Raw genomic sequence first — 27825 nt, forward strand, 5'->3', positions numbered from 1 at the left:
TATATATATTGTAATATCCTCTTTTTTAATCAATAGTTGATATTTATATATAAATGATTTTAGTTATGTTTTTATTTTATGTATATCGTTTCGGTATTATTTGTTATTTGAATAAAAAGTAAGCTAACCAGTTTTCATTGTATAAAATAAATATGCTATTCAAAACAAAAATGATGGCGACGCGCATCCTTCTGAAGTGTTCATTGGGTTTTTATTTTGAGAACATGGATTGAAATTAGTCAACTTTTGTTGTTTCTATGCAGTAATTATGGAAAAGGAATAATCAAAGAAGAAATGGAAGAAAGTAACAATTATCAATAAACTATTTACATCGTGGATTATAGCAAGTGAAGTAGAGCGATTGTGCTGCAATAGATTATTTTTGGATAGACCAGTGAACATTGAAGATAGAGGAGAGGAAGCGGGGACTCTTAATCTGATTGGCCTGGTGAGAGGACGTCCGCTAGAAGCGGGGAGGACTGGAAGCCATTGTTAGGAGTTGGACATAGCATCATAGACAAGAAGATATCAACAATCATCAATCATCAAAGGAAGATGTGTAATTGGCTAGTTTTGTTTCTAACTGGAATTTATTGCATTTGTAAAATAGCTATTAAGTTTAAGTGTTATTAGTAGTTAACTGTCATCTGTTTCTGATTGCCTGGAAACCCACCCTAAGAAAAGAGTCTATTATATAATACAATTCACCTATTTGTTAAATATTAAAGTTGTTAATTTGAACCCAAACTATCTTTTATATTTGAAATTAGTTAAAACTATTAAAATTCTTTTTATTTCATTTTAAATAATTTTTGATTATTGCAATATATATAAAATATACTCCACAATGAAAAAAAAAAACAACAGTTTTTGTAAAAACAAAGAATTTCTTTAACTAATTATCAAAAAACTACATGTACATAGTACGATTTAAGATTGACAACTATCACAATTAAAACATTACCTACAATACCCTATTACAGTGTGTTCTACAATGCTGTGATACAACTAACTCCAAACTTTACACCAATATGAAAGACAAAGACAAAATCGAGCTAAAATCTAATATAGTTTATGAAATTCACTGTGAAGAGAACTGAGGGAAATCCTATTTTTGGAACTTCGGAACAGTATCTCAAAAGAAGAATATATCAATACAAATATAGTTGTACCTCTCTAATAAAGAACCACACCACACATTTCAGACAAACAGGACATAAATTTAAATTTGATAAACCAAAAATCATACATTGGTAAAAAATCTTTAAACGAAATTTAAAAGAAATGTACTATAGAAAAATGGCTACCAACAAAAAATCATATGCAAACAATTTATATCCATGTTACTCCAACCTAATAAACACTTAACATGTAATTAACAACACTAAATATAAATAAATAAATAAAACAAAACAGAAATAACAGACTAACTACCTGCAAGAAAGAATGGTTACATGTTGGGATAACCTAAATAAACCCTACTTCCAAACATTTACCTTCCACCATTTCAATTGTTTTCAGTTCCGGCATAAACTTGAGTTAGTTGGTTCAGAACAATGTAGTACACACTATAATAGACTATTGTAAATAATATTTGTATTCATTAATGTTTTAACTGTGATAGTTATAATCTTAAACTATATTATGTACATATAGTTTTTCGATAATTAGTTGAAGAAATTATTTATTCTTAATCAACTGCTTTTTTCATTGTAGTGTATGACTATGTAAACAATAAAGTTGTGAGATTAATTAATAAAGATTAAAATCACCTCAATATAGTTTTAATGGCTGTAAACATATGTATATATATTGTAATAATTTTAAATTATTAAAATAAAATAAATCTAAATTTGTCATTTTTTAACTCAATTCTCATATCTAAAAGATAGCTTGGGTTCAAAATAAAAACTTTAATATTAAATAGATAATAGAATTTTATTTGAATTTTATAATATAAAAGACTCTTAATCTCAAGGCAGGTTTCTAGGCAATCAGAAACAGACACTTTTACTATTAACACTTAATTAAATTAATATCTCTATTACACATGTATTTAAATTAAGGTATAACTAAACTAACCAAGTTCACAATCTTCTTTTGATGATTCTTGGTATCTTATCTTCTACAATGCTATGTCCTAACGTCAAAAATGGCTTCCAGTCCTTCCAAAAAGCTATGTCTCTCTCACAACAATGGCTTCCAAACTTTCCCGCTTCCAGCCGATGGACGTCCTTTCACCAGGCAATCCAAACTCAGAGTCCCCTATTCTTCTTGGTTGTCTTGCTTTTTCAAACTGTTCACCCTTGCTGGACAGAAATTGATGAGGACCTCCTCATCCAGGAAACATCATTTTGCGCCCAAACAACGAATGCCTGCCAAAAACCAAAACCTGTCTCGATGTTCCATGTAAACATCGATTGTCGCACAACAGTAAATTTACTGTATTTTCAATTATGATGGGAAGAGTTAAAATAGTTTTTATGATACTTGAATCTGCTCAACATGGCCTTGATTCACCGGACTTTTTGAAAGATACATACCGCCATCTTGGTTTTGTTTTGAATCACGAATTTATTATAAACAATGAAAATTGGTTAGCTTGCTTTTTGGTTTAACAAAACAAATGAACAATATTAAAATGATACCTAAAATAAAAACATAAAACCCCTTTATATATCAAAATATACTATTTACTCAAAAAGAGCATATTACAATATATATATATATATTTTTTTTTTTCAAATATCTATTCACTTTTGAGTAGTTTAACTTCAATTGAATAATACACTTAAATTTATTATTCCTTGATATAAAACACACATTACCTCTCCACTATCCATAACAAGAATGCGATGGCAAGATGTTATTGTTTCCAATCTGTGAGCAATTATTAAAACTGTGCAATGCTTCATTTCTTCAAATAAAGTTCTCTGGATAATTTTCTCAGTTTCGAAATCCAGACCTGATGTGGCCTCATCTAGCACTAAAATCTAAAAATAATAATACATATACAATATTCAACTGAAGACAGTTAAAATATTAGAAATAAAGAGGTGTAAAGATGAACTAATAATTAGCAGTTTATATTTATTTAGCAGTTTTTAACTAATATTCAAGATAAAAAATAATTTTTTTTCTCTATGCCACAGGCTCTTCCACCATAGAACTTCTAGCAGCCAAATAAAGTATTGCAAATTTCGACCATTTGTTCGTATCTTTTAAATTTGGCCTTATGTCTTCGAGGCAAGGGTAGTGAAAAAAGTGGCTGAATGTCATGTCAGATACAAAGCATGATGAGCAGTGAGGATCATCTCTCACTCAGATTCTACAGAGATGAGAACTCAAGTATTCACAAACCGGTAATAGCTCTACAAGCGGCAAACAACACTTACTGATTTTCAATGGGATTACAACTAATAGTTAAGTCAATACTTTTAATTTAAAAATAAATCTCAAGTAGAAACTAGGAACAAATAGCTCAATAATATATAGAGCTATTGAGAAAACACTTGTAATAAATAGATTGTAGTTAGAGAGCCTGAACTATAAATTTGCAGGATTGTGCATCATCAACAGTTGATTTTCAAACTATGCGGTTTTAGTCATTATTTATTTTCAAAATTGATTAATCTGGATAATTTTCTCAGTTTCGAAATCCAGACCTGATGTGGCCTCATCTAGCACTAAAATCTAAAAATAATAATACAGATACAATATTCAATTGAAGACAGTTAAAATATTAGAAATAAAGAGGTGTAAAGATGAACTAATAATTAGCAGTTTACATTTATTTAGCAGTTTTTAACTAATATTCAAGATAAAAAATAATTTTTTTTTTCTCTAAGCCACAGGCTCTTCCACCATAGAACTTCTAGCAGCCAAATAAAGTATTGCAAATATATACAGGGTGTAACAGGATTAAGTTAACAAATTCCGAGTGGTGATTTTACACCTTGAGAGCAACAAAAAACGTCCTCTTGACTCCTTGATTGATTTTTTTTTTATTCAGCAAATTACATGCAATAAGGCTGAACAAAATTTAAAAAATGCTCCTCTTCACTTCTTCCTTCATCCATGTTTTTATACATTCCATTTTACCTTATATCACAAATTGAAAGGTAATCACAAAAGTGAATGTATGGTTGGAGAGCTCATTAATATGAGAAGTTTTTGTAAAATCTGCAAAGTTAAGGCTAGGAAATCTATTTTCATGAGGTAAAAATAAAAAATTACTAAAATTAAAATTTCTACATTTAAAAAAAATGTCAATCATTGTAACCGTATTGAGAATGAGTTTAGAATCTTGTGTAGCTCACATTCTTTAAGTAAATTTATTGAGCTTTCCATCGGTTATTTGGTTATTTAATTTTGTTAAAAAACCAATAGCTCAGGAAATATGGCTATTTTTACTAAGAAAAGTCGTGTTTTTACAGAAAACAAAAAAACAAACACAAAAACAGATTTTGCCCTTTTGGTTGAGAATCAGACAGGGGTTAAGAGGACTTTTTTTGTTGCACTCGAGGTGTAGAATCACCACCCGGAGTTTGTAAACTTCCTCCTGTTACACTCGATATATATATATATTAATAATATATACGTTGGTAAGGGAGAAAGTATCCATAGAGTGATATGATGCTAATCAAAAAATCAAAGGCACTTAAAATAGCATGAAGACTTGTTTTCAGAATGGCAGTTTATAGTCATTGGTAGTGCAAAAACTACCGTGGAGTAAATGGTATGATAATCACTGTTAAGACAACTGTCATTTATTTTTGTCCTAGGTTTGACAATATGATAGTTGACAGTGCATGTAGTCGGAAGTGAAGCTACAGTCACATTAACTACCATATACAAACACTTTAACAGTGAAATATCACAAATTATCCATTATTATAATATTCTAATGGAAAACAGTTCTCATATAAGGGGTAGAATTCCTTAGAACTGAAGGAAATACAATAAATTGTTGATCTTAAGTGCTATTATTAAACTAATTATAATAAAAAATGGATGAAAGCAAAAAGATACTACTGTGGAAAAGCAAACAATGAATAAATAAAATATCGAACCAAATCACTTTTCTGTTTCCTTGCTAGACGAGAGCCCTGATGAGTATCTGCAATGTGGGTCAAAATGTAGCTTTAAAATAAATTTTTTTTTTTCTTGCTGTATGTAAGTAGCAAGACCAAAAAATAGCATATTCCCCCTAAAATATTTCTGGAAAAGATACCTTAGAATTCTTCAACAAAGCCCGAGCTAGGCACAGTAATTGTTTTTCTCCTGTTGATAAATTGCTACCGTTGAATTCAACTTTAGAATGCAGTTTGTTATCGGTCATCATTACCCGCTCTTTTAGGCTAGTTTTTTCAAGGGCAGACCAAATCTCTTCATCTTTATACTTTTCAAGTGGGTCTAAATTTGACCTGAAAAATTAATGAAGACAATTTAAAGTCTAATAATTTAAAACAAAAAGAATTCAAAAAGTTAAATTAAATTATACATTTTTCAGTTTTAATTTTAGCTTTTTTTTTTTATAATTTAGCTGTATTATATATTAAATCATTTGTTGTAACTGTAGAAATAATTTCAAAATTGTATAGTTTTCGTTCATGAGCCATTGCATCTTTTAAAATGCTCAAATAATTAAATGTTATTAACAAATATTTCATTTTAAGCCCATTATTTTTATAAAGGGTGCGGTCAAAAGAACTCAAATAGTAATAGACTATTTATTAAGGGCCAAAGTTTCGCCCCACTTTCCAGGGTTTCATCTGGGCTAAAAATAAACAAACAACTAAAGTAATGTAACAAAGTAAGAGAATAGTTAACATGAAATTAAAGTAAACTAAGCAATGGCTAAAAATGATTTAAAATATGTGAACAATTATGTAAAGCAAAAAGTATAAATAAACAAGAATTACAAAAAAAAGTATTACACAAGTAATGAAAACGGAAATAATAACAAATAAACAAGTAAATAAAAGAGGATTTATTGAAATATAGTTTTCCCCTTTTCTCTTGACCTTTATTTTATTCTTTTCCCCTTATTTTCTGTCTTTTGGTGTGTACTTATTTTTTATATTTCTCTTTTATCTACTTTTTTAATTTGTTATTATTTCCGTTTTCATTATGTCAGATTTTTTTTTTTTAATTCTTGTTTATTTATACTTTTCATTGTACATCTTATATATATTTAATTTGTTCATTTTTACATAAATTTTCACATAGTTTACTTTTATTTATATGTTATTCATTATCTTAATTTGTTACATTTTTTTTAGTTTTTGGTATCTTTTTTAGCCGTGATGAAGCCCTTCAAAGTGGGTCAAAACCTTGGCTCATAATAAATAGTTTATTTACTATTTGAGGTATTTTCACCACACATGGACCATCTTCCTTTTATATATTAGGGGTATTCATGATGTTGTGTTAAATGTTAAATGTTTTACAATGTTAAATGTTATAACTATAGGATTGTGAGCAGCCCTATTTGAAGTCATGTTAAATGTTAAATGTTTTACCATGTTAAATGTTATAACTATAGGATTGTGAGCAGCCCTATTTGAAGTCATGTTAAACGTTAAATGCATAAGAGCCCCTAGCGGGTTTGCTCAGCAACTTGTTTTATAAGCCTTTATGTTTATAACCTTCCTTCCAGAGCCTCATGTTATTGTTTACTTCAGTTTTGATTTAAGCAATTTATTACAACATCCCTAGAGTGAGTGAAAAGTGGAATTTGTGTGAAAGTTTAGCTTATGAGCTTACATCTATTTGAGGGAGAGAGGGGCTGCTGAGATATTAAATAATTTCCACTTTTTATAAAGTATATTTAATTAATGATACACAAATAATAAATAATATATACATAATTACAAATTTAGATTAATTTTTATTAATATATTCTTGTTTGAGAGTGGTTTAGTTTATTTAAAAACAAATTTGATCCTTTTTTTCTCAACTTTATTCTTTTCAAAAACTTCCAACGTTTCGACCCTTAGGTCATTTTCAAGGATACCTTTACTTTGTTTTCATTTTCTCTTTTAAAATTCTTAAAAATACTGGCTAATTCCCTTTGTCCCATCTATAACTTTTTCTATATGACTCTTTCTTAAATTTAAAACTTGTACTAACCACTTCTCTTCTTTCTTTCATTTACATTTGCAAACTTTGTTGGAACTGAGCTGTCACAACAACAAAAATGGCGGCGATCTCAACTGATAGATGTTTTCATTTGGTAGCATCAGCTTTGTTATATTTTGCTGTATAAATAAAAAAAAGATTGGTCTTTGCGACTTATGGGATTTCTCTAATCAACTATTTAAATAAGAAAGATCTAAAGACAAAGTTTTTCAGAAACCTCATTATAATAGCTAAAAATTATTTAATATCACACTCTAGCACAATTAAGATATATTTTTACCTTATAGTTCCAGAAAATAAGACAGGATCCTGCGGTATTATGGATAACCTCTGTCTAAGTTCATTTAAATTTAAATTAGCCGTATCTAAATCGTCAATGATTACATTTCCGTTTGATATTTCAACAAGCCTGAACAAAGCAGTCACAATGGAACTTTTACCAGCACCAGTTCTTCCAATAATGCCTAAAAATATTACATAAATTTAATATTAAAATTTTTCAAAGATATTTCAAGAACCGAGTTCAGAATTTTCGAAGAAAAAATTTGAGGTAGAATTATAAAACTTAAACGTAGGTTTGAGTAAAAAGGTTTATTAAACATATTATTTATAGATGGTTAATCTAACTCTTATTAAATATGAGTAATGGTGTTGAAATGCATGGAACAATATAAAACAAAATGCGAAACAAAAAAAAGTACTAATTATAAATTAAAAAAATTTTGAAGTGGAACTTCTTTACCACTGTTCTACAACTTAAGAAAAATAAAATTATAGGGGAGTAAATTGATTCTGTGGCATGAAGGGAAAGGTAATTGGCAGGGGGAGGAGAGGGCAACACTGGTCAACGCTATTAGGTAATTTTTCATACTGTAATAGGAGAATAGGAGATTACCATAGCTCAACAATCCTGGCAGTATCGGTCCAATTAAGTTTGTTCCTTAAAGCTTCTATTCTCCTAATACAAAAATAAATTCCTGATAGAATTGTCTCAGGAAATGGCTGTTATATTTTAATTATTACTACCAATATTATGGATCTGATATTAATTATTATGGAACTAATATTTTATGCCATAAATTATAAGAGGGATTGGTTATAGCCCCTCCTTGTAATGAGGTATAATTGAAAATTGTATCTTGACACTAAAAAGTGTAAAATATTGTAGCAAAACCACATCGTTAGGGTATATAATTATGGGAGTGACAGTAGCAGCGTGGTAACGCACCTGTCAGCCCCAGCCCTATACGGGATTTTTTCAAGCATATAATTATACAATACTCACTCACAGCCTCCCCCCGGGCATTTGTGAGGCCCGTTAGCCAATGGGTGGCACTCACAAAAATATGTGTGGGAGTAACAAACCCACCCTATGAAAACCACATCATGAAACGTGCGATGTATTTCCTAGGTACATCGCACGAGGCCTTGGACCTCCATGGTCTGTCACACCAATAATAATAATAATGTAGTTATAGAAATACCTTTGAACTTTTATTGCAATTAGAGTAAACATGTAAAGAGTAGCCATTTTTGTTTGCCTAACCATGTTTACGTCATTAACACTTTCATGTTGCTGGGGTAAATTTAGTTGAAAGAATTTTTATTTTTAAGGTAAACTCAAAACAATTAATATAGATTTTCTACAAGATAAATTACTTTTAAGAATCATAAACTCGCCATTAGAAAGTACAACAAAAATTGATAGTATTTGCAAGATATATTGGAAACGTTCAATTAAAATTTTATATTTTTTATTTTAGCTATCATAAACCAATCATATCAACATTTACTAATAATAGGAATGATAATGTAAACTATAATTTCACGAATGAATAGTATAATTGAATAAAAAATTATTTAATAATTTGTATTCAATGAGAAATAAATATTTATTTCTTATTCAATAAGAAAAATAAAATAAATAAAAATTTTATATTTTTATAAAATAAATATCCATTATTAATAAAATTTAAATACATTATTTCATTTTCAACAGTTTCATTTCTGTCAGCCAGTCGCCAGAATACCTCATTTTGTTTTGTAAATATTATATAAAAAATTGTAGTAGCATTATATTAAAAAAAATTCAGTAATTTTTTTTTTTTTCGTCCAAGACTCCCATTGGAGTCCTATACTGCCTAACCATGGTTGGGGGTCAAAGTTCTTCATTTTGTGGGACCGCCACGCAATGAAAAAAGTCGACGTCCCAGGCCGGATTCGAACCGGCACCGCCAATAGGCATCATATTGGTAAGACTGTGTCTTAACCACTGAGCTATGGGCGGCCCAGTAATTTCTTTTCATTTTCATTTAATTAAAAAAAAATCTTATAACTTTACCGATCTTCTCTTCAGATTTAATGTGAAAACTGATTCCTTTAAGTACTGGATCACCATCATCTTTATACTTCAATTCAACTTTACAAAATTGTATAGTTCCCTGGTCGGGCCAGTTTTCTTTCGGTAGACCCTTCGGACCATGACCTCCTTCCTCCTTAGCCTTAAGAATCTGCACAAGTCAAAACTTAAATGAATATATGAAAAAAATAAATGAATAAACATAAAATTTTAATTATAACATTAGATTGTTCAAATATTGAAATAATAATAGGAACCGCTATGACCCATGAAAAGTTTAAGATTGAGTAATTTGTAAACAAGTACTGTTTTTAGAACAACAGTTATTCTATGAGGTGATTTTTTAACGACCAGATTTTACCCCAATTAAGCGTACCCACTTTGTAAAAGCAGGGTAGGCCTCCCCAGAAGGGCTCCAGAACCCGTAAGGTTGACTCATGGCAACAGTAACATAAATATTTGCCACAGCCGGATTTGGACCTAGGTTCTTGGAGTAAGTAGAATAGAGCCTTACAATTGAGCAACCTTGCTTCCCTCCTCCCCCCATTAATATTGAAATATAATTAATGGAAACTTCAAATCTAAAATTTGCTTGTACAGTGTCTAACTTCATCGGAGAGTAAAAATTACCTAATCTGATTGTCAGTAATCCTTAAAATTTTCATGTAAGTTGGGTTCTAGGGAATTTTTTTGAATGCTTATAAAGAATTTGAAAATTCAAAGAGGTAGATCTCATTACTGCAATAATAAACTAAAACTAATTTCTATTAATCTTGAAACCTCAACTACAATAAAATAAATTGAATAAGTCAAAAGGGTTGAACTGGTCCTTGAAATAATTGATTTAATCGATTTTAAATTATGCCAGAAAATAAATAAATAATTTTCCTGAACTCCAGTATAACAAATCAACATTTGCTGTGTATTTTATTTTGAACAAAATATACTAAAAATTAAATATTGTATTAATATTACTATATTATTAAACATAATTAACAAATTTATACATACATTAAGATAGGAGTTTATTCTCTCGACAGAAATAAGTTTGACTTCAGTATCCGTAATGAGACAGAGAGTATACTGTAACATGCCGCTTAGGTCAGAAGCGTAAGTTATTGCGAGACCTGCCAAAGAGGCTGGCAAAGTGCCCTTCATCGAGATCGCACACATTGTTACACAAAATAGAATGAAAACTGTCAACAGAGAATAATGTAATCGTTAATTCAGTTTATTTATAATATACTGTAGTGATATTTTACATCTCTTATTGATTAAATAAAAAAATGTTCATCGTTACTAAGAAAAGAACAGAGACATTGTAAATTAATAAATCATATATTGAATATTATGAAAAATATTAAAAAGGTTGATTCATATTAATGTGAAGAAAACATTATTTTACTTATGTAAGACAATGTATATATTTTGTATGTAAAAAATTATTATTTATTTGATAGATCTAAATTAAGAATTAATTTAAATGAAATAGAAGATTATAAGGTGTTTTTATTGATATGATGCATTTTGTGAAATAAATAACATTTATTTGTTCATTTGTAAATGATATAAGTTTTTTCAGTTTTTTGGTTAGTAAACTTAAATATTTGAACATAAAAATAGTTTTTGTTAAGAAACCAGAACAATGAAGTTTAAATAAAAAATATGCCAGTTCTTTGAGGCAGTGAAAATACCTGAAATGTTTTATTTTACTTAGACAAAGTGGATTAAGTTTTTAAAGATTTTAAAAATAATCAGTAATTTTTTTAAAGAAAAAATAGTTGAGTGATGTTTATAAAGAAAAAAGTTTAATTTTTTCTGTATTATTATCCTGTGCCACGCAACGACTCGCCAGGAAACAATCCAAAAGTCAGAAAATCACAATTTTTGAAAATGAAAAAATGTTTTATGAAATCCTTAAACTTTTTTTTTTAATCTTCATCATATAATATTTCATTTTTTAAAATAAGTACTCTTTAGACATCAGGAATGTTATCAGAATTAAATGAGTTATACCAAATTACGTACTCTGGTTAAAGAGAAGAAAAATGTATTGGAATTTTCATAGAATTCAATAAAAACTCCACTAATTCTATGTTATAGTTATATATCATATCCAACTTATATTAATAAAACATTGATTTATTAAAGGTTTCTTATCTTCTACATTTTAATTTTTCCTTCCATCCATAGTTACTAGAACCTTGCTAACATAAGATTTTTATTGTTCCTAGGTTTAAAATTACTCTGAAAAAACTTTTTAGTCATCAAAATTAAGATTAAGTTTTAATCAAAATCTAAAAAAATGGAACCTCATCATTTTTCAGGAGGACCTTTATTGAATTATTTTCCATGATTGATAGCCCACAAAACGAATGGGAAAAATTAAACTTTAACTAAGGTTTTCTTATAGACTAAAACAGAAAAACAAAACAAAAAATTCGTAACTAGCTGACTTTATGAAAGAGACAAATATAAAAATTTTCACATACATTAATTTAAAAAAAAAAATACCTGAAACAGTATCCACTCGGATTGCAATCCATCTGTTAGCAACATTAGACATATAGTAACAAACTGAGTTGAAGTCAAAGGAAGAAATGAATCTGAAATGAGAATACTAAATAATAATAAATCCATAATTAGAACATATTCATGAGTGTTTCTTTGACTATTAATCAACTGCAATATTTAATAATTATTATGAAATTTTCAAAAATATATATCAATTACATTAATAACAATCAAATCTTTATTCTAATAGCAGTAAATGACCGATCATTTCTAATACAATGGGTAAGAGAATAAAATTATATCAAAGAAGATTTTATACATATGTATATATAGTTGAACGTAAAAATTGATATATAAGAAGATGGTCAGGGTTGCGGTCAAAAGTGAAACAAAAATAGTTTACAACTATTTATTTTCCGACGTTTCGCCCCACTTTGCAGGGTTTCATCAGGGCTAAAAAGATACAAAATGATACAATGATAAGAATAAAAATACAAAGATAAGATACAATGATAAGAATAAAAACAAGTAACAATGACAAGAGTAAAAATTTCTTTATAAAAATACGTAAAATATAAAACTATAAAAGTACAGGAGATGCATATAAAACAAAAACAATACAGGGAAAGGAAAAAAAAAATAGAGTTAAAATAAACGTCATGAAAGAATCATAAAAATAAAAATAAATAAATAAATGATAATAAAAAATAAATAAAGAGTAGTTTAAAATTAAAAAAAATAAATAAAATAAACAATGATAAGAACTGTAGTATTTATATATCGTGAAAATAATCATTTCTCTACACTGATAATAGTAATAGTAAATGATAATAGTACGTAAGAGAAATAAATTTATTTATTTTAATTTTTATTATTCTTTCATGACGTTTATTTTATCTCTATATAATTTTTTTTTTTTTTCCTTTCCCTGTATTATTTTTGCATCTCCTGTACTTTTTTAGTTTTATATTTTACGTATTTTTATAAAGAAATTTTTACTCTTGCCATTGTTACTTGTTTTTATTCTTAACATTGTATCTTATCTTTGTATTTTTATTCTTAACATTCTATCTTATCTTTGTATTTTTATTCTTATCATTGTATCATTTAGTATCTTTTTAGCCCTGACGAAACCCTGCAAAGTGGGGCGAAACGTCGGAAAATAAATAGTTGTAAACTATTTTTGTTTCACTTTTGACCGCAACCCTGACCATCTTCTTATATATCAAAGAAGATTTTATGTTAACATTTTTAAGAATAATATTTTAGATTTATCCTAGTAGCAAATTATTATACTTTTGCCACTGGCTTTTTAAAAGCCCATTTAAGTGCTTCTTTTTTGTCTTATTTCCTATCATGTTCCGCTGAAAATGCTGCGTATAAAAAAATAACAATAATAATAATTGTTCATTTTTATAAACAATGACAGAGTCAGAAACAAACTGTTAGCCAGTAAGTTATTTATTGCTATTTGTGAGGTTTAAGGTTTTGTTTAAGAATCTTATACAAATATCTAAACAGTAATATTTGTCTTCTTTTTTTATGTTAGGTTTTGCTTTAACCAATTAATTTTTTAAAAAAATAGTTACAAAATAACATCTCACGATCTTAAATCTCAATTTTATTTTACCTCAATTTTAATGTTCATTTCTTAGGCCATGATCAAGTAGAATGTTTTAAAATATATTCTTTACCTTAAATTTATATATTAACAACCCAATTTTCACATTAAATTGATATACCCACACTTAAATATTTTCTTACAAGATATTACATCCAAATAAAGGGTGTTTTTTTAAGCCCAATAGAACTTGAAATTGTAAAAAATAACACAAAAAATTATATTGTAATCAAAATTTTTTTTTTATTCGAAAGATCAATACGTGACATTAACATTTGAAAATGATTTCGGGCATATGGGCACCGCGGCTGTTCTTGACGAAGCGCATTCTGTAAAATTGTGTTGGCGATGAGGCGCATTTTTGGCTTAACGGGTTTGTTAATAAGCAAAATTGCCGCATATGGTCGTGAGATTTGACACCTCTCGATTATTTCCTGTGGGGCTACGTGAAGTCACTGGTTTATGCTGATAAACCAGCAACAATTGACGCCTTGGAGGCCAGCATTGTTCGTGTTATTCGTGACATACGGCCAGCAGTGCTCGAAAAAGTGGCCCAAAATTGGACGTCCAGAATGCGCTTCGTCAAGAACAGCCGCGGTGCCCATATGCCCGAAATCATTTTCAAATGTTAATGTCACGTATTGATCTTTCGAATAAAAAAAAAATTTTGATTACAATTTAATTTTTTGTGTTATTTTTTACAATTTCAAGTTCTATCGGGCTTAAAAAAACACCCTTTATTTTAAATCTTTAAGAACAAATATAAACCTTTAAATTCCTCTCGCATACAATCCTTGCAATCCAAAATCCTTCATATGAAATCACAAATAAAGACATTCATAAAGATCTTAATGTTCACTATGTAACCGATCTAGCTCAAAACAGATATCAATCCTTCCATTATCAACTGCCTAACCACCCAAACCCACTAGTTTCTAACCTTGCTTCCTCTTCCATTCCTGACAATCCTCGGAGGTGCCTCAAAAGAAGATGACCTAGAGACCTATTGAAGTATAAAGGTTACTGGAGTGTTACCAATGGAAAGTTTCTCTTGATGCCTATATTATACCATTATAATCTAACATCAAATTTACTAGATGTATGTAAATACAGTTGTAAATGTCAATAAATAATATACATAAAAAACCAATAAATAAAAGAAAAGAACAAATATATTCATTAAATTATATTTAATTATTAAGTCAAGTATTTAATTAGATCAGTATACATCTTTTATATGGTAAGATAAAGATAATCTTGGTTTCTATGGAAACCTCTACAGAATATTTTAAAATTACACATGAATTTTAATTTTTTTTTAAAGGAGCTTCTTGATAATGGCATAAGGCTGAAAAGTAGGAGAGTAAAAAATAAAGTTGAGGTTAAAAGAAGTTGTATTTTAAACTAAATTACCTTACCCCAAACAAGAATTTAAATATATAATATATTTATGAACTGTTGATAAATAAAAAATCACCTTTGAATAAACCCCTGCTCCTTTCCAAAAGCATGTATACTATCCAAACCTTGAACAACGGTCGAAACGTTAGTAAAAACTGGAGAGCGAGTCAAGTTGTCAAGCCTCTTCAATTCACGAAGCCCAGACCTTAAATTTATGAAAAGAACAATAGAAATATAAAATATTATGGTCAAAAGAAACAACAAATAAAAATTATAAATAACTAATTATAAAGGTCTATATCAAGGGCTCAAAGAGAGTATAAAATTAATAAGAATAAATATTGGGTGAAGATAGTTGACCTTATGAAGTAGATTGTTGGAAGATGGTTGCGGTAGGGATTCAATAAAGGAACAAATAGTAATAAAAACTATTTAATGTTAACCAAAGTTTCACCCCGCTTTACAGGGCTTCGTCAGGGAAAAATGAAAACAAGATACAAAAACTGTAAGGAGTTATGAGAAAATTAGAATACATGTACAAAGGGAGTAAAACATTATACAAAAAAAATTTAAAAGAAAGAGACAAATTAAGTTAGTAAAATACAAATATAGATGGATAGGAAACTAATTAATAATATGTATTAATAATATCATCCATGTGTGATAGAATTGTAAATATAGAACTAGAATAATGAATACTAGAATAATTTTTAGAATTTTCTCTAAAGAATTTTTAATCGTATTGGTTACTATTTTTAAGTAATGAGGAGAAGATGGTTGGGGGTGCGGTCAATGAAACACAAATAAGTATGACTAACTTATTTTAATGTGCCGACGTTTCGGCTAGAGTTTCTAGCCTTCTTCAGGGCTAAAAACAAAACAAGATAACAACCATAAGATAATAACCACAGTAAGTATAGGAATATAAAAAAATAAAAAAGAAAATATAAACAAAATAATTTTACACAAACAATGAATAGTTTTACAAGATAGAATTAATAAAATTAAGTGATGAGAGAAGCGGGAAATAAAATGTAGACATAGGTAATTGAAAAAGTGGGTACAATAACTTAATTAAGCAAATGAAATAAAATTAAAGTTATATAATGTAAAGAAGTATGAACATATTAGTTATTATTAATTTGAAATTTAAATATGGAAAGAAAATGAAAATTGAGAGGAAGAAAGAAAGAATTTTCAAAATAAAGAAAGAAATAAAAGAAGAAAGAATTTTCATTTTCTTTCCATATTTAAATTTCAAATTAATAATAACTAATATGTTCATACTTCTTTACATTATATAACTTTAATTTTATTTCATTTGCTTAATTAAGTTATTGTACCCACTTTTTCAATTACCTATGTCTACATTTTATTTCCCGCTTCTCTCATCACTTAATTTTATTAATTCTATCTTGTAAAACTATTCATTGTTTGTGTAAAATTATTTTGTTTATATTTTCTTTTTTATTTTTTTATATTCCTATACTTACTGTGGTTATTATCTTATGGTTGTTATCTTGTTTTGTTTTTAGCCCTGAAGAAGGCTAGAAACTCTAGCCGAAACGTCGGCACATTAAAATAAGTTAGTCATACTTATTTGTGTTTCATTGACCGCACCCCCAACCATCTTCTCCTCATTTATCATCCACGGTCAACTATCTCTCATAATTATTTTTAAGTAATGTTCTACTATTAATTACTATAAATATTAAAGAATTTGGTGATTGATTAAAGATAAAATAGTTATTACACGACCGGCTAAGATGAGCTTAAGAACAGACTACGATATCGGAAACAGAACAAAGCGCCTGATCCCATTCTAAAGCATTAATATGTACAAAACTTAGTTATCTTTTGTCACATTGTTGTATTTTTTAGTACAAAAAAAGTATATATTCATTTTTCGTACCTCAAGAAAGATATATTCTTTTCTTCATAACTTTTTACTTTTGCCAATCATGGTAGAGAATAATAGTGAAAATTTTTAATTCAAGTTTTCTCCAGAAATTTATAATTCATGGTTCTTAGTCAAAATAATCTATTCCCACAATCTGGATTGTATGTGTGTTACTGTATGTATGTAAACAGACTGTTCAAAAATGAAAAGTTCTACAAAATTGAAATTATGTATTGAATATGTCGGAGATATAACAGTGACATAAATGAGCTGGATCTATAAATAAATGTTTTCACGGTTGTTATAGCAAGAGTGAGATTTTACTTCTATTTACCTATGCACAAAGGGATCAATTTTAACTCAAGTGATGGTACCATAGCGGATTTTTTAATTTCTGCTAGCTGTATACAGATGTCCTGACTGGAGATTTTCCAGAAAAAATTTTTGGAGAACAATCACAGGAAAAAGGTAAAAACATTACAAAATACTACTAAGAACAAAGTTCTTTAATAGTATTAGACCGAGTCTGAAATAAAACGGAAAGAATTGCAACAGAAACGATAGATACGAGAGGTATTGATTAAATTAACATCTTTATTATGAACTTGCTGATTAAGTGTTCTAGGCAACCCCTGACATTGCTGGAATCCCAAAGATCAGCGGAAGGAGGATTCGCTACTACATTAATAAATCATATATTAGCAAAATTAATCATTAATAATATAAGTAAAAGAGAATTATAAATACCTGAAAGTTCGATGGATTTTGAAATAATAAATCAAAAATAAAACAAGAAAGAAAACAGCGAAGAGCGGAAACGCCAGACAGATAAATAATAATGAAAAACTTGCATTCAACAGTCCTTGAATCAAGTTCTCCAAAGTCATCGGAAGTTTATTTTCCACTGAAAACATATATGTTCTATTTCAAATAATAAATCATTTTTAAAAAATACAACAAATAATTACATTAAATAAGTTGAAATTAATTAATTTACATCAGTAAATAACAAATAATAAAAAAGTGTCTCAGAATCATCAATATAGACCTTAAAAAAAAAAAAAAAAGGAATGATAACATCAAGTTCCAAAGATCATTGGTGTTAATCTAAAAAAAAAAAATATTCCCAGTAGTCTTAGAGAAAATTTGTAGATGATGGATGGATATATTTAGTATGTATTATTACATATAATATATTACATATATACATTATTATATAATTGTAATTTATATATTTACATATTTTAATTTATACTTAATAATTGAATATTAATCTCACTAAAAAATAAACAACCACATTAAAGTAAATTATAATAATTATATGTTTTTTTTTAACGTGTGTTTGCTATGGCCAACATATTTATAATAATTAATTCTGTACATTTAATACAATGAATAAATGTATTTATTATCCTTGTAAGTATCCACTTTGTAATTATTTATGTTACAGAGGCATAAATAATAAATTGGGTTGAGGTGTATAATTGTCGGCTCAGACGCTTTTATCTCTAAACTAATTATTAGTTGCTCAGTCTGCTAAACTACTGTCATACTACTAATGGCGGGCAGACATATTTTTTTCAATCTCCTCCACGAGTACAAGAATAAACCCACAGTTTAAGAAGATTTTGTTTACTACAACACTTAATTGATAAATGGTAAACAAAATTCGACATTACATTTCTTTTACTTTTACAGTTTGGGCTAGCAAAATTTCCTTTTAAACCCCTACCATAACTTTCTTTCATTAACTCACCCTCATCAATATCTTTCGCGAACAAGTTCTGTATCCTTCCTCCGGGGGTACTTTCAAAAAATGACAGATATGCCTTCATAAGCTTGTCCATGAGATTATTATGAAACTTTGTAGATGCTCTCAAAGTAACCTAAAAATTTATCAAGGAATTTCAATAAATAAAAATATGCCTAGGCATTAGGGGATATGATATTTATTATTTCAATATTCAAAAATAAATACAATAGAAAAAAAATATGAAAATTAAAATACAACTTCTTATGAACCTTTCTTTATGACAAGATCTATTTTATCTGTCACCAATATGTAATAGCTATATAGCTGAAATGGTTGCCGTATACAAGAGCTTTTATGTTTTTTATCCCACAAAAAAAAAAATTATCTGTAAAGATTCAAGTCATTCCTACTCAATTTAAGAAATATTTTTTCAATGAACCTGCAAATCAAAAAATTCTATACTCAATAAAGTCTGCAAATAGAAACAGTATTTCAGTATCTTTTTTCTGGATTCCTGGGGGGCATTCCATATAGCAGAGTGCTTGTTGATGACTTCGCTGCTCTCATTAAACAGAAAATTAAATTTAAATTGGAGCAAATGAGGGCAAATCTTATAGATAATAAATGAAGGGAAATCAGAGATGACATCGACTTGGGACGAGAGGTGATTTTGATGCACCTTCACGAAAAGGTCATACAGGCCTGACCCATAGTTATCTCATAGCCTTCGATTCTCCACTTGTATATCAGATTTACAGAATGCGATTTACTGCAAAACACATATTAACTAACTACAGAGCTATATGGTTCCCTCAAATCTTCATATGATTAACCAACAGACCTCCATTACATTTTGTAGGACAATAAGCAGACTATTGATAAACTTTTTGAATTTCTCAATCACTCCAAACTTTACTATAAAATGTAATCAAATTTTACCACAGGTTCCCATGTTGCAATGGTCATTTCAAAATAATAATGGCCATAAATCCAGGCCACCATTCAGTATGTGGTTAAGAGTACAGCCTAAAAGTCCAGAGTTAGAAGACTATCCTCTGTGAATTAGTGGCATTAAATGAATCCTATAAAGCTCATAAGTACAAGTAGAGATGTCTGATTCATGAACTTACGGTATCCTTAGAAGAATTTGAGATTAGTACTGCTAATTAAAAATAAATAAACATACGTACCTTAGTAAAAATAAATCCACGAATGAAGTTTGAAGCTAAAATAGCTAATATAGTGTAGAAGTAAACATTTTGGTACATCTCATAATCAGGATTATCACTGATACGGTCGCTCAAGACTGTTTGGTTATTTGCATCGCTGTAAGTAACATTCTGCAGCAAAATATAAATACATATTAGTACTATAGTTCGAAACCAGGGTTAGCAAACTGTGCAATATTATTTCGAATAAGTTCTTCTTTTAATTTATCATTTCTTTTTGAAAACAGTTTAGGAAAAAACGTAATTATAACATTTCATGAGGATATTTGTAACAGAATTTTTAAAGTATAAATTCTTTCAATAATGTTATCAGAAATTTAATAATGTGAAATTTTGTAAAAAAAAAAAAAAAAAAAAAAAAAAAAAGGAGGGTGTCTTATTTTGTTTATTATTTTCCTTTTATAACATTATTACCTTTATTTTGTTCTTATTTCCCTTATTTTCCATCTTTTGTGTGTACTGAATTTTTTATTTATTATTATTTCTATTTTCATTAATTCCCTAATATTTTTTTTTTTTAATTCTTGTCTATTTATACTTACACAACCTATTCTACCACTTCCCTACAGAACAGTGAAATCACTTATAAGGACAGGACAAGCGCTAGGCACAAAGTTCAAGCGGAAGGAAAGAAGTGGGAGAGCCTACTGGATAAGATTAAATGAATCCCCGGCAATCTTAGCAGAGCTGAGAGAGTGGCCTGTTTTTGGCTAGTAACAAAACATGATTTGCTCAAAAAACACCTCCATCAAAACTTTTCACAGCACATCTTATTTTTATTTTCTTTAACTTACTTAGTTCATTTTTAAATAAATTTTAATTAATTTTTGGCCATACTTTAGTTTAGTTTTATTTCATATAATCTATTCTTTTACTTTGTTACATTATTTTAGTTGTTTGTATCTTTTTTAGCCCTGATGGAGCTCTGCAAAGTGGGGCAAAATATTGGCTATTTAAACACTAAGTATACAAGGAGAAGATGGTTGGGGGGTGCGGTAAAAATATCACACAAATAAGTTGAAATAACTTATTTAATCGTGCCAACGTTTCGGCCAAGGCTAAGAACAAAGAACAAGATAACAACCAATGAATAAAAAAGGAAAATATAAACAGAATGACATAAAGTAAATAATTGCACAGAATGAAATTAAAGTGATGAAAGAAGTGGAAAATAAAATTTATATAAAGATAATTGAATAAGTAAGTAAAAATAATGTAATTAAGGAAATAAAATACAAATTTGAAGTTATATAATGCAAAGGAATTTTATTTATTTTAGTTTAATTATAATTTAAAAATTAAAATTATGGAAAGAAAAAATAAAATTGAGAGAAATAAAATATATATAACTAATGAAATATGTAACCATAATATTAGATAAAGAAACAAAATACGATTAAATAAGTTATTTCAATTTATTTGTGTTATATTTTTACTGCACCCCAACCATCTTCTCCTCGTATAAGTTATCCACGGTCAACTTTCTCTAATGATTAAACAATGAATAGTTTAATTACTATTTGAATTCTTTTGACCACAGTTGGACAATCTTGTTTTTATATATTACACATGGTCAAGCAACGATTTTCCAATTTTATAATAAAAGTAACAAAAAATTTATATATAAAAATAATAATAAAAGTAAAGCTATGCTTGTTTATTTTTGAGTGAGTGTATGCATGAATTTGTTTATATCCTTAATGTAATAGACCACACAAAGGAGATTAGCAGTGGTAGAGAGAGGGAAAAGTGATATGTTTCAATTAATGTTAAGGTATGAGACGTGGACTTAGTAATATCAAGTCTGAAAGGAAGAAGGAAATGAAAGAATGTCTGAAGTTGGAATAGTTCTCTCTCTCACTGTCCACAGTTGTCAGCATACATACTTTAAATTAACCATAACTTTTTTGTATACAAATTATTTTGTATCTTTGGGTAAATTATGAATCAAATTGGCGAGAACTTATATTGACAGAATTTTCTCAAATGATTTTTTTAATTTGAACTTTTATGTCAAAATTTAATTATAAAAGTTCTTGTGAAACAGTAAAACATTTGAAAAAGTTCAATAACTCTCTCTAATCCTGATCAAAACAAATTAAATAACTATAACACGAAGAGACTCACCCCACTTCCAGCTTTTATCCATTCTTGTAACCACCAGGAACTGAACGCCAAAGAACCAATATTTAGTAGCATGGCAATAATTAATGAAAAAAAGAAAAACCATCCACCGCAGGCGCTTATATAACTGAGGAAAGTACTTAATTCTATTTCGCCTTTTTCTTTTATCTCTTCCTTTATCAACACACCATCTTGTTTAGCTGAAAAATAAAATAGGCAAATCTGTATAATGTAAAATTTAAAATTTTTAAAAATAAATAAATAAAATATGAGAAAATGGTCAGGGGTACGGTCAGCAAATAAATAAAAACTTATTTATTTGTGCTTATGTTTCGACCTGAATTTCATGCCTTCATCTGGGAAAAAGAGATAATAACCATCACTCAGAGAAACAAAAATAAAGGAAAATAATTTTAAAAAAACAATGAATTAAGTAGAAAGTAGCAGTTTAATAAAAATAGAAGTAGTAGTAGTAGATTGATAATAATAGAAGATGAAAAATAATATTATAGAAGTAAGAACTATACAAAATAAATTATGAAAAATAAAATTTTAAAAATGACTTCTTATAAATACTTCTTTATTTCTTCAACACTTTCTGTTTTACTAATTTTTCATAATTTATTTTGTATAGTTCTTACTTCTATAATATTATTTTTCATCTTCTATTATTAGTCAGATTTTTACTCAATTAAGGGTACCCACTTCATGAGGCTGGGTGGACCCCTGAGGACCTCGCAAAACTTTCTCTCAATTTTATTTTATCTTTCCATAATTTTAATTTTTAAATTATAATTAAACTAAAATAAATAAAATTCCTTTGCATTATATAACTTCAAATTTGTATTTTATTTCCTTAATTACATTATTTTTATTTACTTATTCAATTATCTATATATAAATTTTCTTTTCCACTTCTTTCATCACTTTAATTTTGTTAATTTCATTCTGTACAATTATTTACTTTATGTCATTCTGTTTATATTTTCATTTTTTATTCATTTCTTGTTATCTTGTTCTTTGTTCTTAGCTCTGATGAACACTGGAAATTCTGGTCGAAACGTAGGCACGATTAAATAAGTTATTTCAACTTATTTGTGTGATATTTTTACCGCACCCCCCAACCATCTTCTCCTCGTATACTTAGTGTTTAAATAGCCAATATTTTGCCCCACTTTGCAGAGCTCCATCACGGCTAAAAAAGATACAAACAACTAAAATAATGTAACAAAGTAAAAGAATAGATTATATGAAATAAAACTAAACTAAAGTATGGCCAAAAATTTATTTAAAAATGGACTAAATAAGTTAAAGAAAATAAAAATAAGATGTGCAATGAAAAGTATAAATAGACAAGAATTACAAAAGAAAATATTAGGCAATTAATGAAAATGTAAATAATAATAAATAAAAAATTCAGTACACACTAAAAGATGGAAAATACGCAATTCCTCAGGGCTGACTCATAGTGATACAGTGATACAAAATAATTATCAGCCACAGGCGGATTCACAACAAAGTCTGACAGAAGAATGAAGGGTTAGTGGACTTGGATCAAAGTTAAAAACAATAACACTGAATATTCCCTACTACAACCTTAAAAGGAAAAAAATTTTCCCACTCCCGAAAAATATGCCACTGATTAATAATACTCCAAGACCATTTGTCACCAGTGTTTACTTTATGCTTTGCTGGTGACCATATATAATATAAATAAAGTGGAGATATTATATAATATAAATTTATATATTATAACTGTATATAATATAAATATATGTGGAGATATAATATAAATATTGTAATATGCTCTTTTTTTTAGTAAATAGTATATTTTGATGTATAAATGGTTTTAAATATGTTTTATTTTATGTATCATTTTAATATTCATTTGTTTTGTTTATCCAAAAAGCAAGCTAACCAAGTTTCATTGTTTATAATAACTTCGTGATACAAAAAACCAAGATGGCGGTATGTTGAATCAAGGCCATGTTGAGCAGATTCAAATATCATAAAAACTATTTTAACTCTTCCCATCATAATTGAAAATACAGTAAATTAAAGGAAAAATAGGAATCAAGAAATAGTGCAAATGAATAATATTCAGAAAATAAATCATTTGCAAAAATCCCTAACTGTTGTGTAAAAATTGATGTTTACATGTAACCTCAAGGCAGGTTTTCATTTTGAGAAGAAGTCAGTCGTGTCTGGGGCTCCAGAGAGAGAGGATGAAGCTTCATGAATTTCTGTCCAGCAAGAGAGGAAGCCATATTGGACGCTAAGACAAGAACAATAAGAAAAAAGAATACACCAAGGAATCATCAAAGGAAGATCGTGAGCTTGTTTAGTTTTTGCTATACATAAAAATAGATTCATGTATAAAGAGTTATTAAGTTGATTAATTGTAATTATTGTAAATGCCTGTTTCTGATTGCTAGTAACCCGCCCTGAGATTAAGAGTCTTCTTGTTATATAATAAAATTAATTATTAACTATTTGATATCAAAGTTCTTAATTTGAACCCAAGTATTCTTTAATATTTGAAATTAAGTTTATAAAACGATTAAGATTTTTTATTTTAATTTTTAATATTTTATAAAATTATTACAATATATCTAAGGCACAGTTCTATGAACTCTAAGGACCGGGGTCCAAATCCGGCTACGGTAGGTAACTATTTTGTTTCACTAAAGCCAGAGCCTGGACTGTGGGTTCGAGAGCCCTCCGGAGCCCACGCTGCCTCATAAAGTGGGTACCCTTAGTTGGATACAAATCTGGCGGTCGAGCATAATGCTGACCAAATCACCTCCTTGCACAACCATTCTAGTAACAGTATTTCCTTACAAAGTAATGCCCCTGCCTGCATGGGTTGTAGTGTACAGATCTATTTATTTTTTTAAATATAAATATATCATTAATTCTGTTTAAATTTGAAATAAAAAAAGAAATAACATACCAGCAACCTTAGGAGTTTTTCTCTCATTGTCAGTATGCTTCTTTTTGTTATTGGTTGATTTTGTTTCTTTATTTTCTTCATCTCTATAATAAGTAACATATATTGTGTTAGAAAATAAATAAATGGGAAAAAAAATAATCTATATAATTTACTCAACTGAGCTTCCAAATCCATTTTTGATAAGGATTCTATTATCAACTTATAATGACTTTCTCGTTCGGACAGATCACTTGGAGTCCCTCTTTCGACAATCCTACCTTCTTTCATTATAACTACTTCATCACATTGATTTAGGAACTAGATTCATGCAAAAGAAATAAATAAATAAATAAACATCATTTCACACAAAATTATTTATTAACTTACTTTATTACAAAGTTAGATTGTACCTGAACTTGGTGAGAAACAAATATAACTGTTTTAGATTTCAAAGCCTTCAAAATAGTTTTATCAAATATATGATTAGCAACTTCACTGTCTACAGCGCTTAGTGGATCATCCAGCAAATATATATCTCTAAAATAAAAAAAATAAAATAATAAAACATTTCAAATTTTATAGCTGTATCATGAGTTTTGTTTTGATTGCAGATGAAGTATGAGGAAACAACTGGATTAGAATTGAATAGATAAAGGTAACTCTTCATTATGTTTAAATTCAATTAATCAGAAAAGAGTTTGTATCTTTATGTAATGTAATACATAACTACAACTATAAATTTAAAAAATCTGATGCGGTGAATGCATCACAAACTTAAACTTACCACCCTATGTGGGTGGCTTAGCAAGTTTTATGGCTTTATGTTGCAGTTATCGCTATTTTTTTGATTTTTGAAGAAAAAAAAAAGCTTAGACAAAAGAAAGTGAAAATTATGGACAAAAAATTTCTATTTTTCTTTTCCTATGAAAATTCGTAATCAGGTTTCCTCGAGGTGGGAATAACGAATATAAATTTTATTCCTGCCAAGAGAATACAACAGTTTAACGAAAGATGATAAAATCAAAATGCAAGCGGTCTTAGCTTTTTCCTGTAGAAATTGGCTTTTCTATTTTTCCTTTCATTATCCATAAAATTCTATAATAGTTCGTATTTATCCATTATTTAACATTGCAATTAATTAGAACTGTTTATTTTCTTTTAATAAACAAAATTGAAGGTACTTTAAAGGAAAATGTTTTAAAAACTTTTCATCTAATGATTTGATTAAAAATTTATCATTTAATCATCCCTGTTAGATTACTTCCATGAGGATAGCACCTAGCGGATACTAAAAATCATTTAATTCTTCCTTGGCATAGTGAGTTTAATAAAAATCATTAGATCCATTCTCGAGAAAATAGAAACAATGTGAAAAATTGATTTTATAAAGCGGTATTTGTTGTTGGTCAATTTTATTGAAAATATTGCTGCGATACCCCACCAGGCTATATACTCGTCTTAAATATGTGATTTCAGTTTCACATGATTTTCTGTTTGTGAGCTAGGCTGACCACACAAACACACATACAACAACTCACACTAGGTTATAAATGTGATACAATCTCAACACTTTCCCTTACAATATCTTCTATATATTGGATAAAAGGAATGTGAAATTAATTATTACCTGTTGGAATAAAGAGCTCTCGCTAAGGAGATCCTCTGTTTCTGGCCTCCAGACAAATTGACACCTCGTTCTCCAACTTCTGTATGATCACCTCCGGGTAATGAATCTATGTCCACTCCAAGATCGCAACACTGAATAACATCATAGTATCTGTAATAGTATAAGTTCAAACACATAGAAATTATAATATAAATTTATAATCTCTGCCTGAAATTTATTTAACTGATACTAAATAAATTATAATAATTTTTCAATAACTTGATCTAAAAGGGAATGAGAAACACCAAAGATGAAAATATAATGCTGTCATTAGATTTTACCGATTTCCATTTCGGATACCCTTATGTTTATTGAGAGGTGCTAACTGTCTTAAAAAATATTTCAAGATCATATATTATCAGTAAATCAGTCAAAATAATTCAAAAACAAAATATGGGACAAGTTGTGACTTTAAAGTTCCATTTATTTATAAATTTCCAGCAGAGTTGGGTATTATTCGAATAAATATTCAGTCAAATGATGAACAATTTTATATACAAATATATATTAGAATTATATATGTTATATAAAGTAAAAGAATACAGTCAAAAGTTTGTAAGATTTAAATTTCTTTAGATTGCAATAATGAAATGAAAAAATAACTTTATTCTGGGACATATGTCCCCTAAAAATAATTACATGGTTCATATAGTGAGATTTTTATCTGGCGAGCGTTTACAAATTTTCTTGGCTTTACTACTGTTTATAATGTTAATCAATACCTGCCTATTTATTTGATTACAAAGATGTGGAGGTTTGGTTATTCAATAAATGAAGGAATAGGTGTTGTTTAAAGGAGAGAATGGATGAGGACTGGCGAATGGAGATGGGAAGAGAATTCCAGAGGGAGGTTGCACGTATGACGAAGGATTTGCTAAAGAAGGAGGTTCTATAGGAGGGCATATATAAATCATTCGGATGGGATCTGGTGTTTAATGAGTGGATAGATGAACAAAGAGTGAGGAGATCTATGATATAGGTAGGTTTTTTGATGTTAAGAACTTGGAATAGAAAAACACCAAGGAGGTATTGCCAATAATGTGATGTACGTGATGCTATTTTAGAGACTACCAAAATTAGTCCTTATTAATTTTTATTTATAAATTAATGCACACACATACAAATACACATACAACTAATTATTTATACTGATAGAGTCAAAAACACCTATAAAAAACTAAAA

The 27825-nt window shown here is 28.4% G+C and overlaps 1 protein-coding gene across 5 annotated transcripts in view; it reads right to left on the reverse strand.

The window, feature by feature from the left end:
- Nucleotides 1-27825, reverse strand: part of LOC106689198 (ATP-binding cassette sub-family C member 5) — a 52757-nt gene that overhangs the window by 935 nt on the left and 23997 nt on the right. For 3 of the 5 annotated variants that reach the window (XM_024362514.2, XM_067052028.1, XM_067052038.1), the window contains 15 exons: nucleotides 26604-26753; nucleotides 25387-25513; nucleotides 25155-25294; nucleotides 24998-25080; nucleotides 22048-22244; nucleotides 19882-20031; nucleotides 18695-18824; nucleotides 17686-17842; nucleotides 15115-15243; nucleotides 12017-12108; nucleotides 10514-10698; nucleotides 9485-9653; nucleotides 7424-7607; nucleotides 5234-5426; nucleotides 2829-2993 (listed from right to left, as the gene is read on the reverse strand). In XM_024362514.2, the coding sequence (XP_024218282.1) occupies nucleotides 2829-2993; nucleotides 5234-5426; nucleotides 7424-7607; nucleotides 9485-9653; nucleotides 10514-10698; nucleotides 12017-12108; nucleotides 15115-15243; nucleotides 17686-17842; nucleotides 18695-18824; nucleotides 19882-20031; nucleotides 22048-22244; nucleotides 24998-25080; nucleotides 25155-25294; nucleotides 25387-25513; nucleotides 26604-26753 (2251 nt within the window). Of the gene's footprint in view, nucleotides 1-2828; nucleotides 2994-3040; nucleotides 3694-5072; nucleotides 5120-5233; nucleotides 5427-7423; nucleotides 7608-9484; nucleotides 9654-10513; nucleotides 10699-12016; nucleotides 12109-15114; nucleotides 15244-17685; nucleotides 17843-18694; nucleotides 18825-19881; nucleotides 20032-22047; nucleotides 22245-24997; nucleotides 25081-25154; nucleotides 25295-25386; nucleotides 25514-26603; nucleotides 26754-27825 lie in introns of those variants that run through there. The other 2 variants (XM_067052032.1, XM_024362515.2) reach the window with 2 other exon arrangements.

Source organism: Halyomorpha halys, unplaced genomic scaffold (assembly GCF_000696795.3).
Source record: "Halyomorpha halys isolate HHAL.00 unplaced genomic scaffold, Hhal_1.1 Scaffold1300.1, whole genome shotgun sequence".
In the NCBI taxonomy this organism is placed as follows: domain Eukaryota; kingdom Metazoa; phylum Arthropoda; class Insecta; order Hemiptera; family Pentatomidae; genus Halyomorpha; species Halyomorpha halys.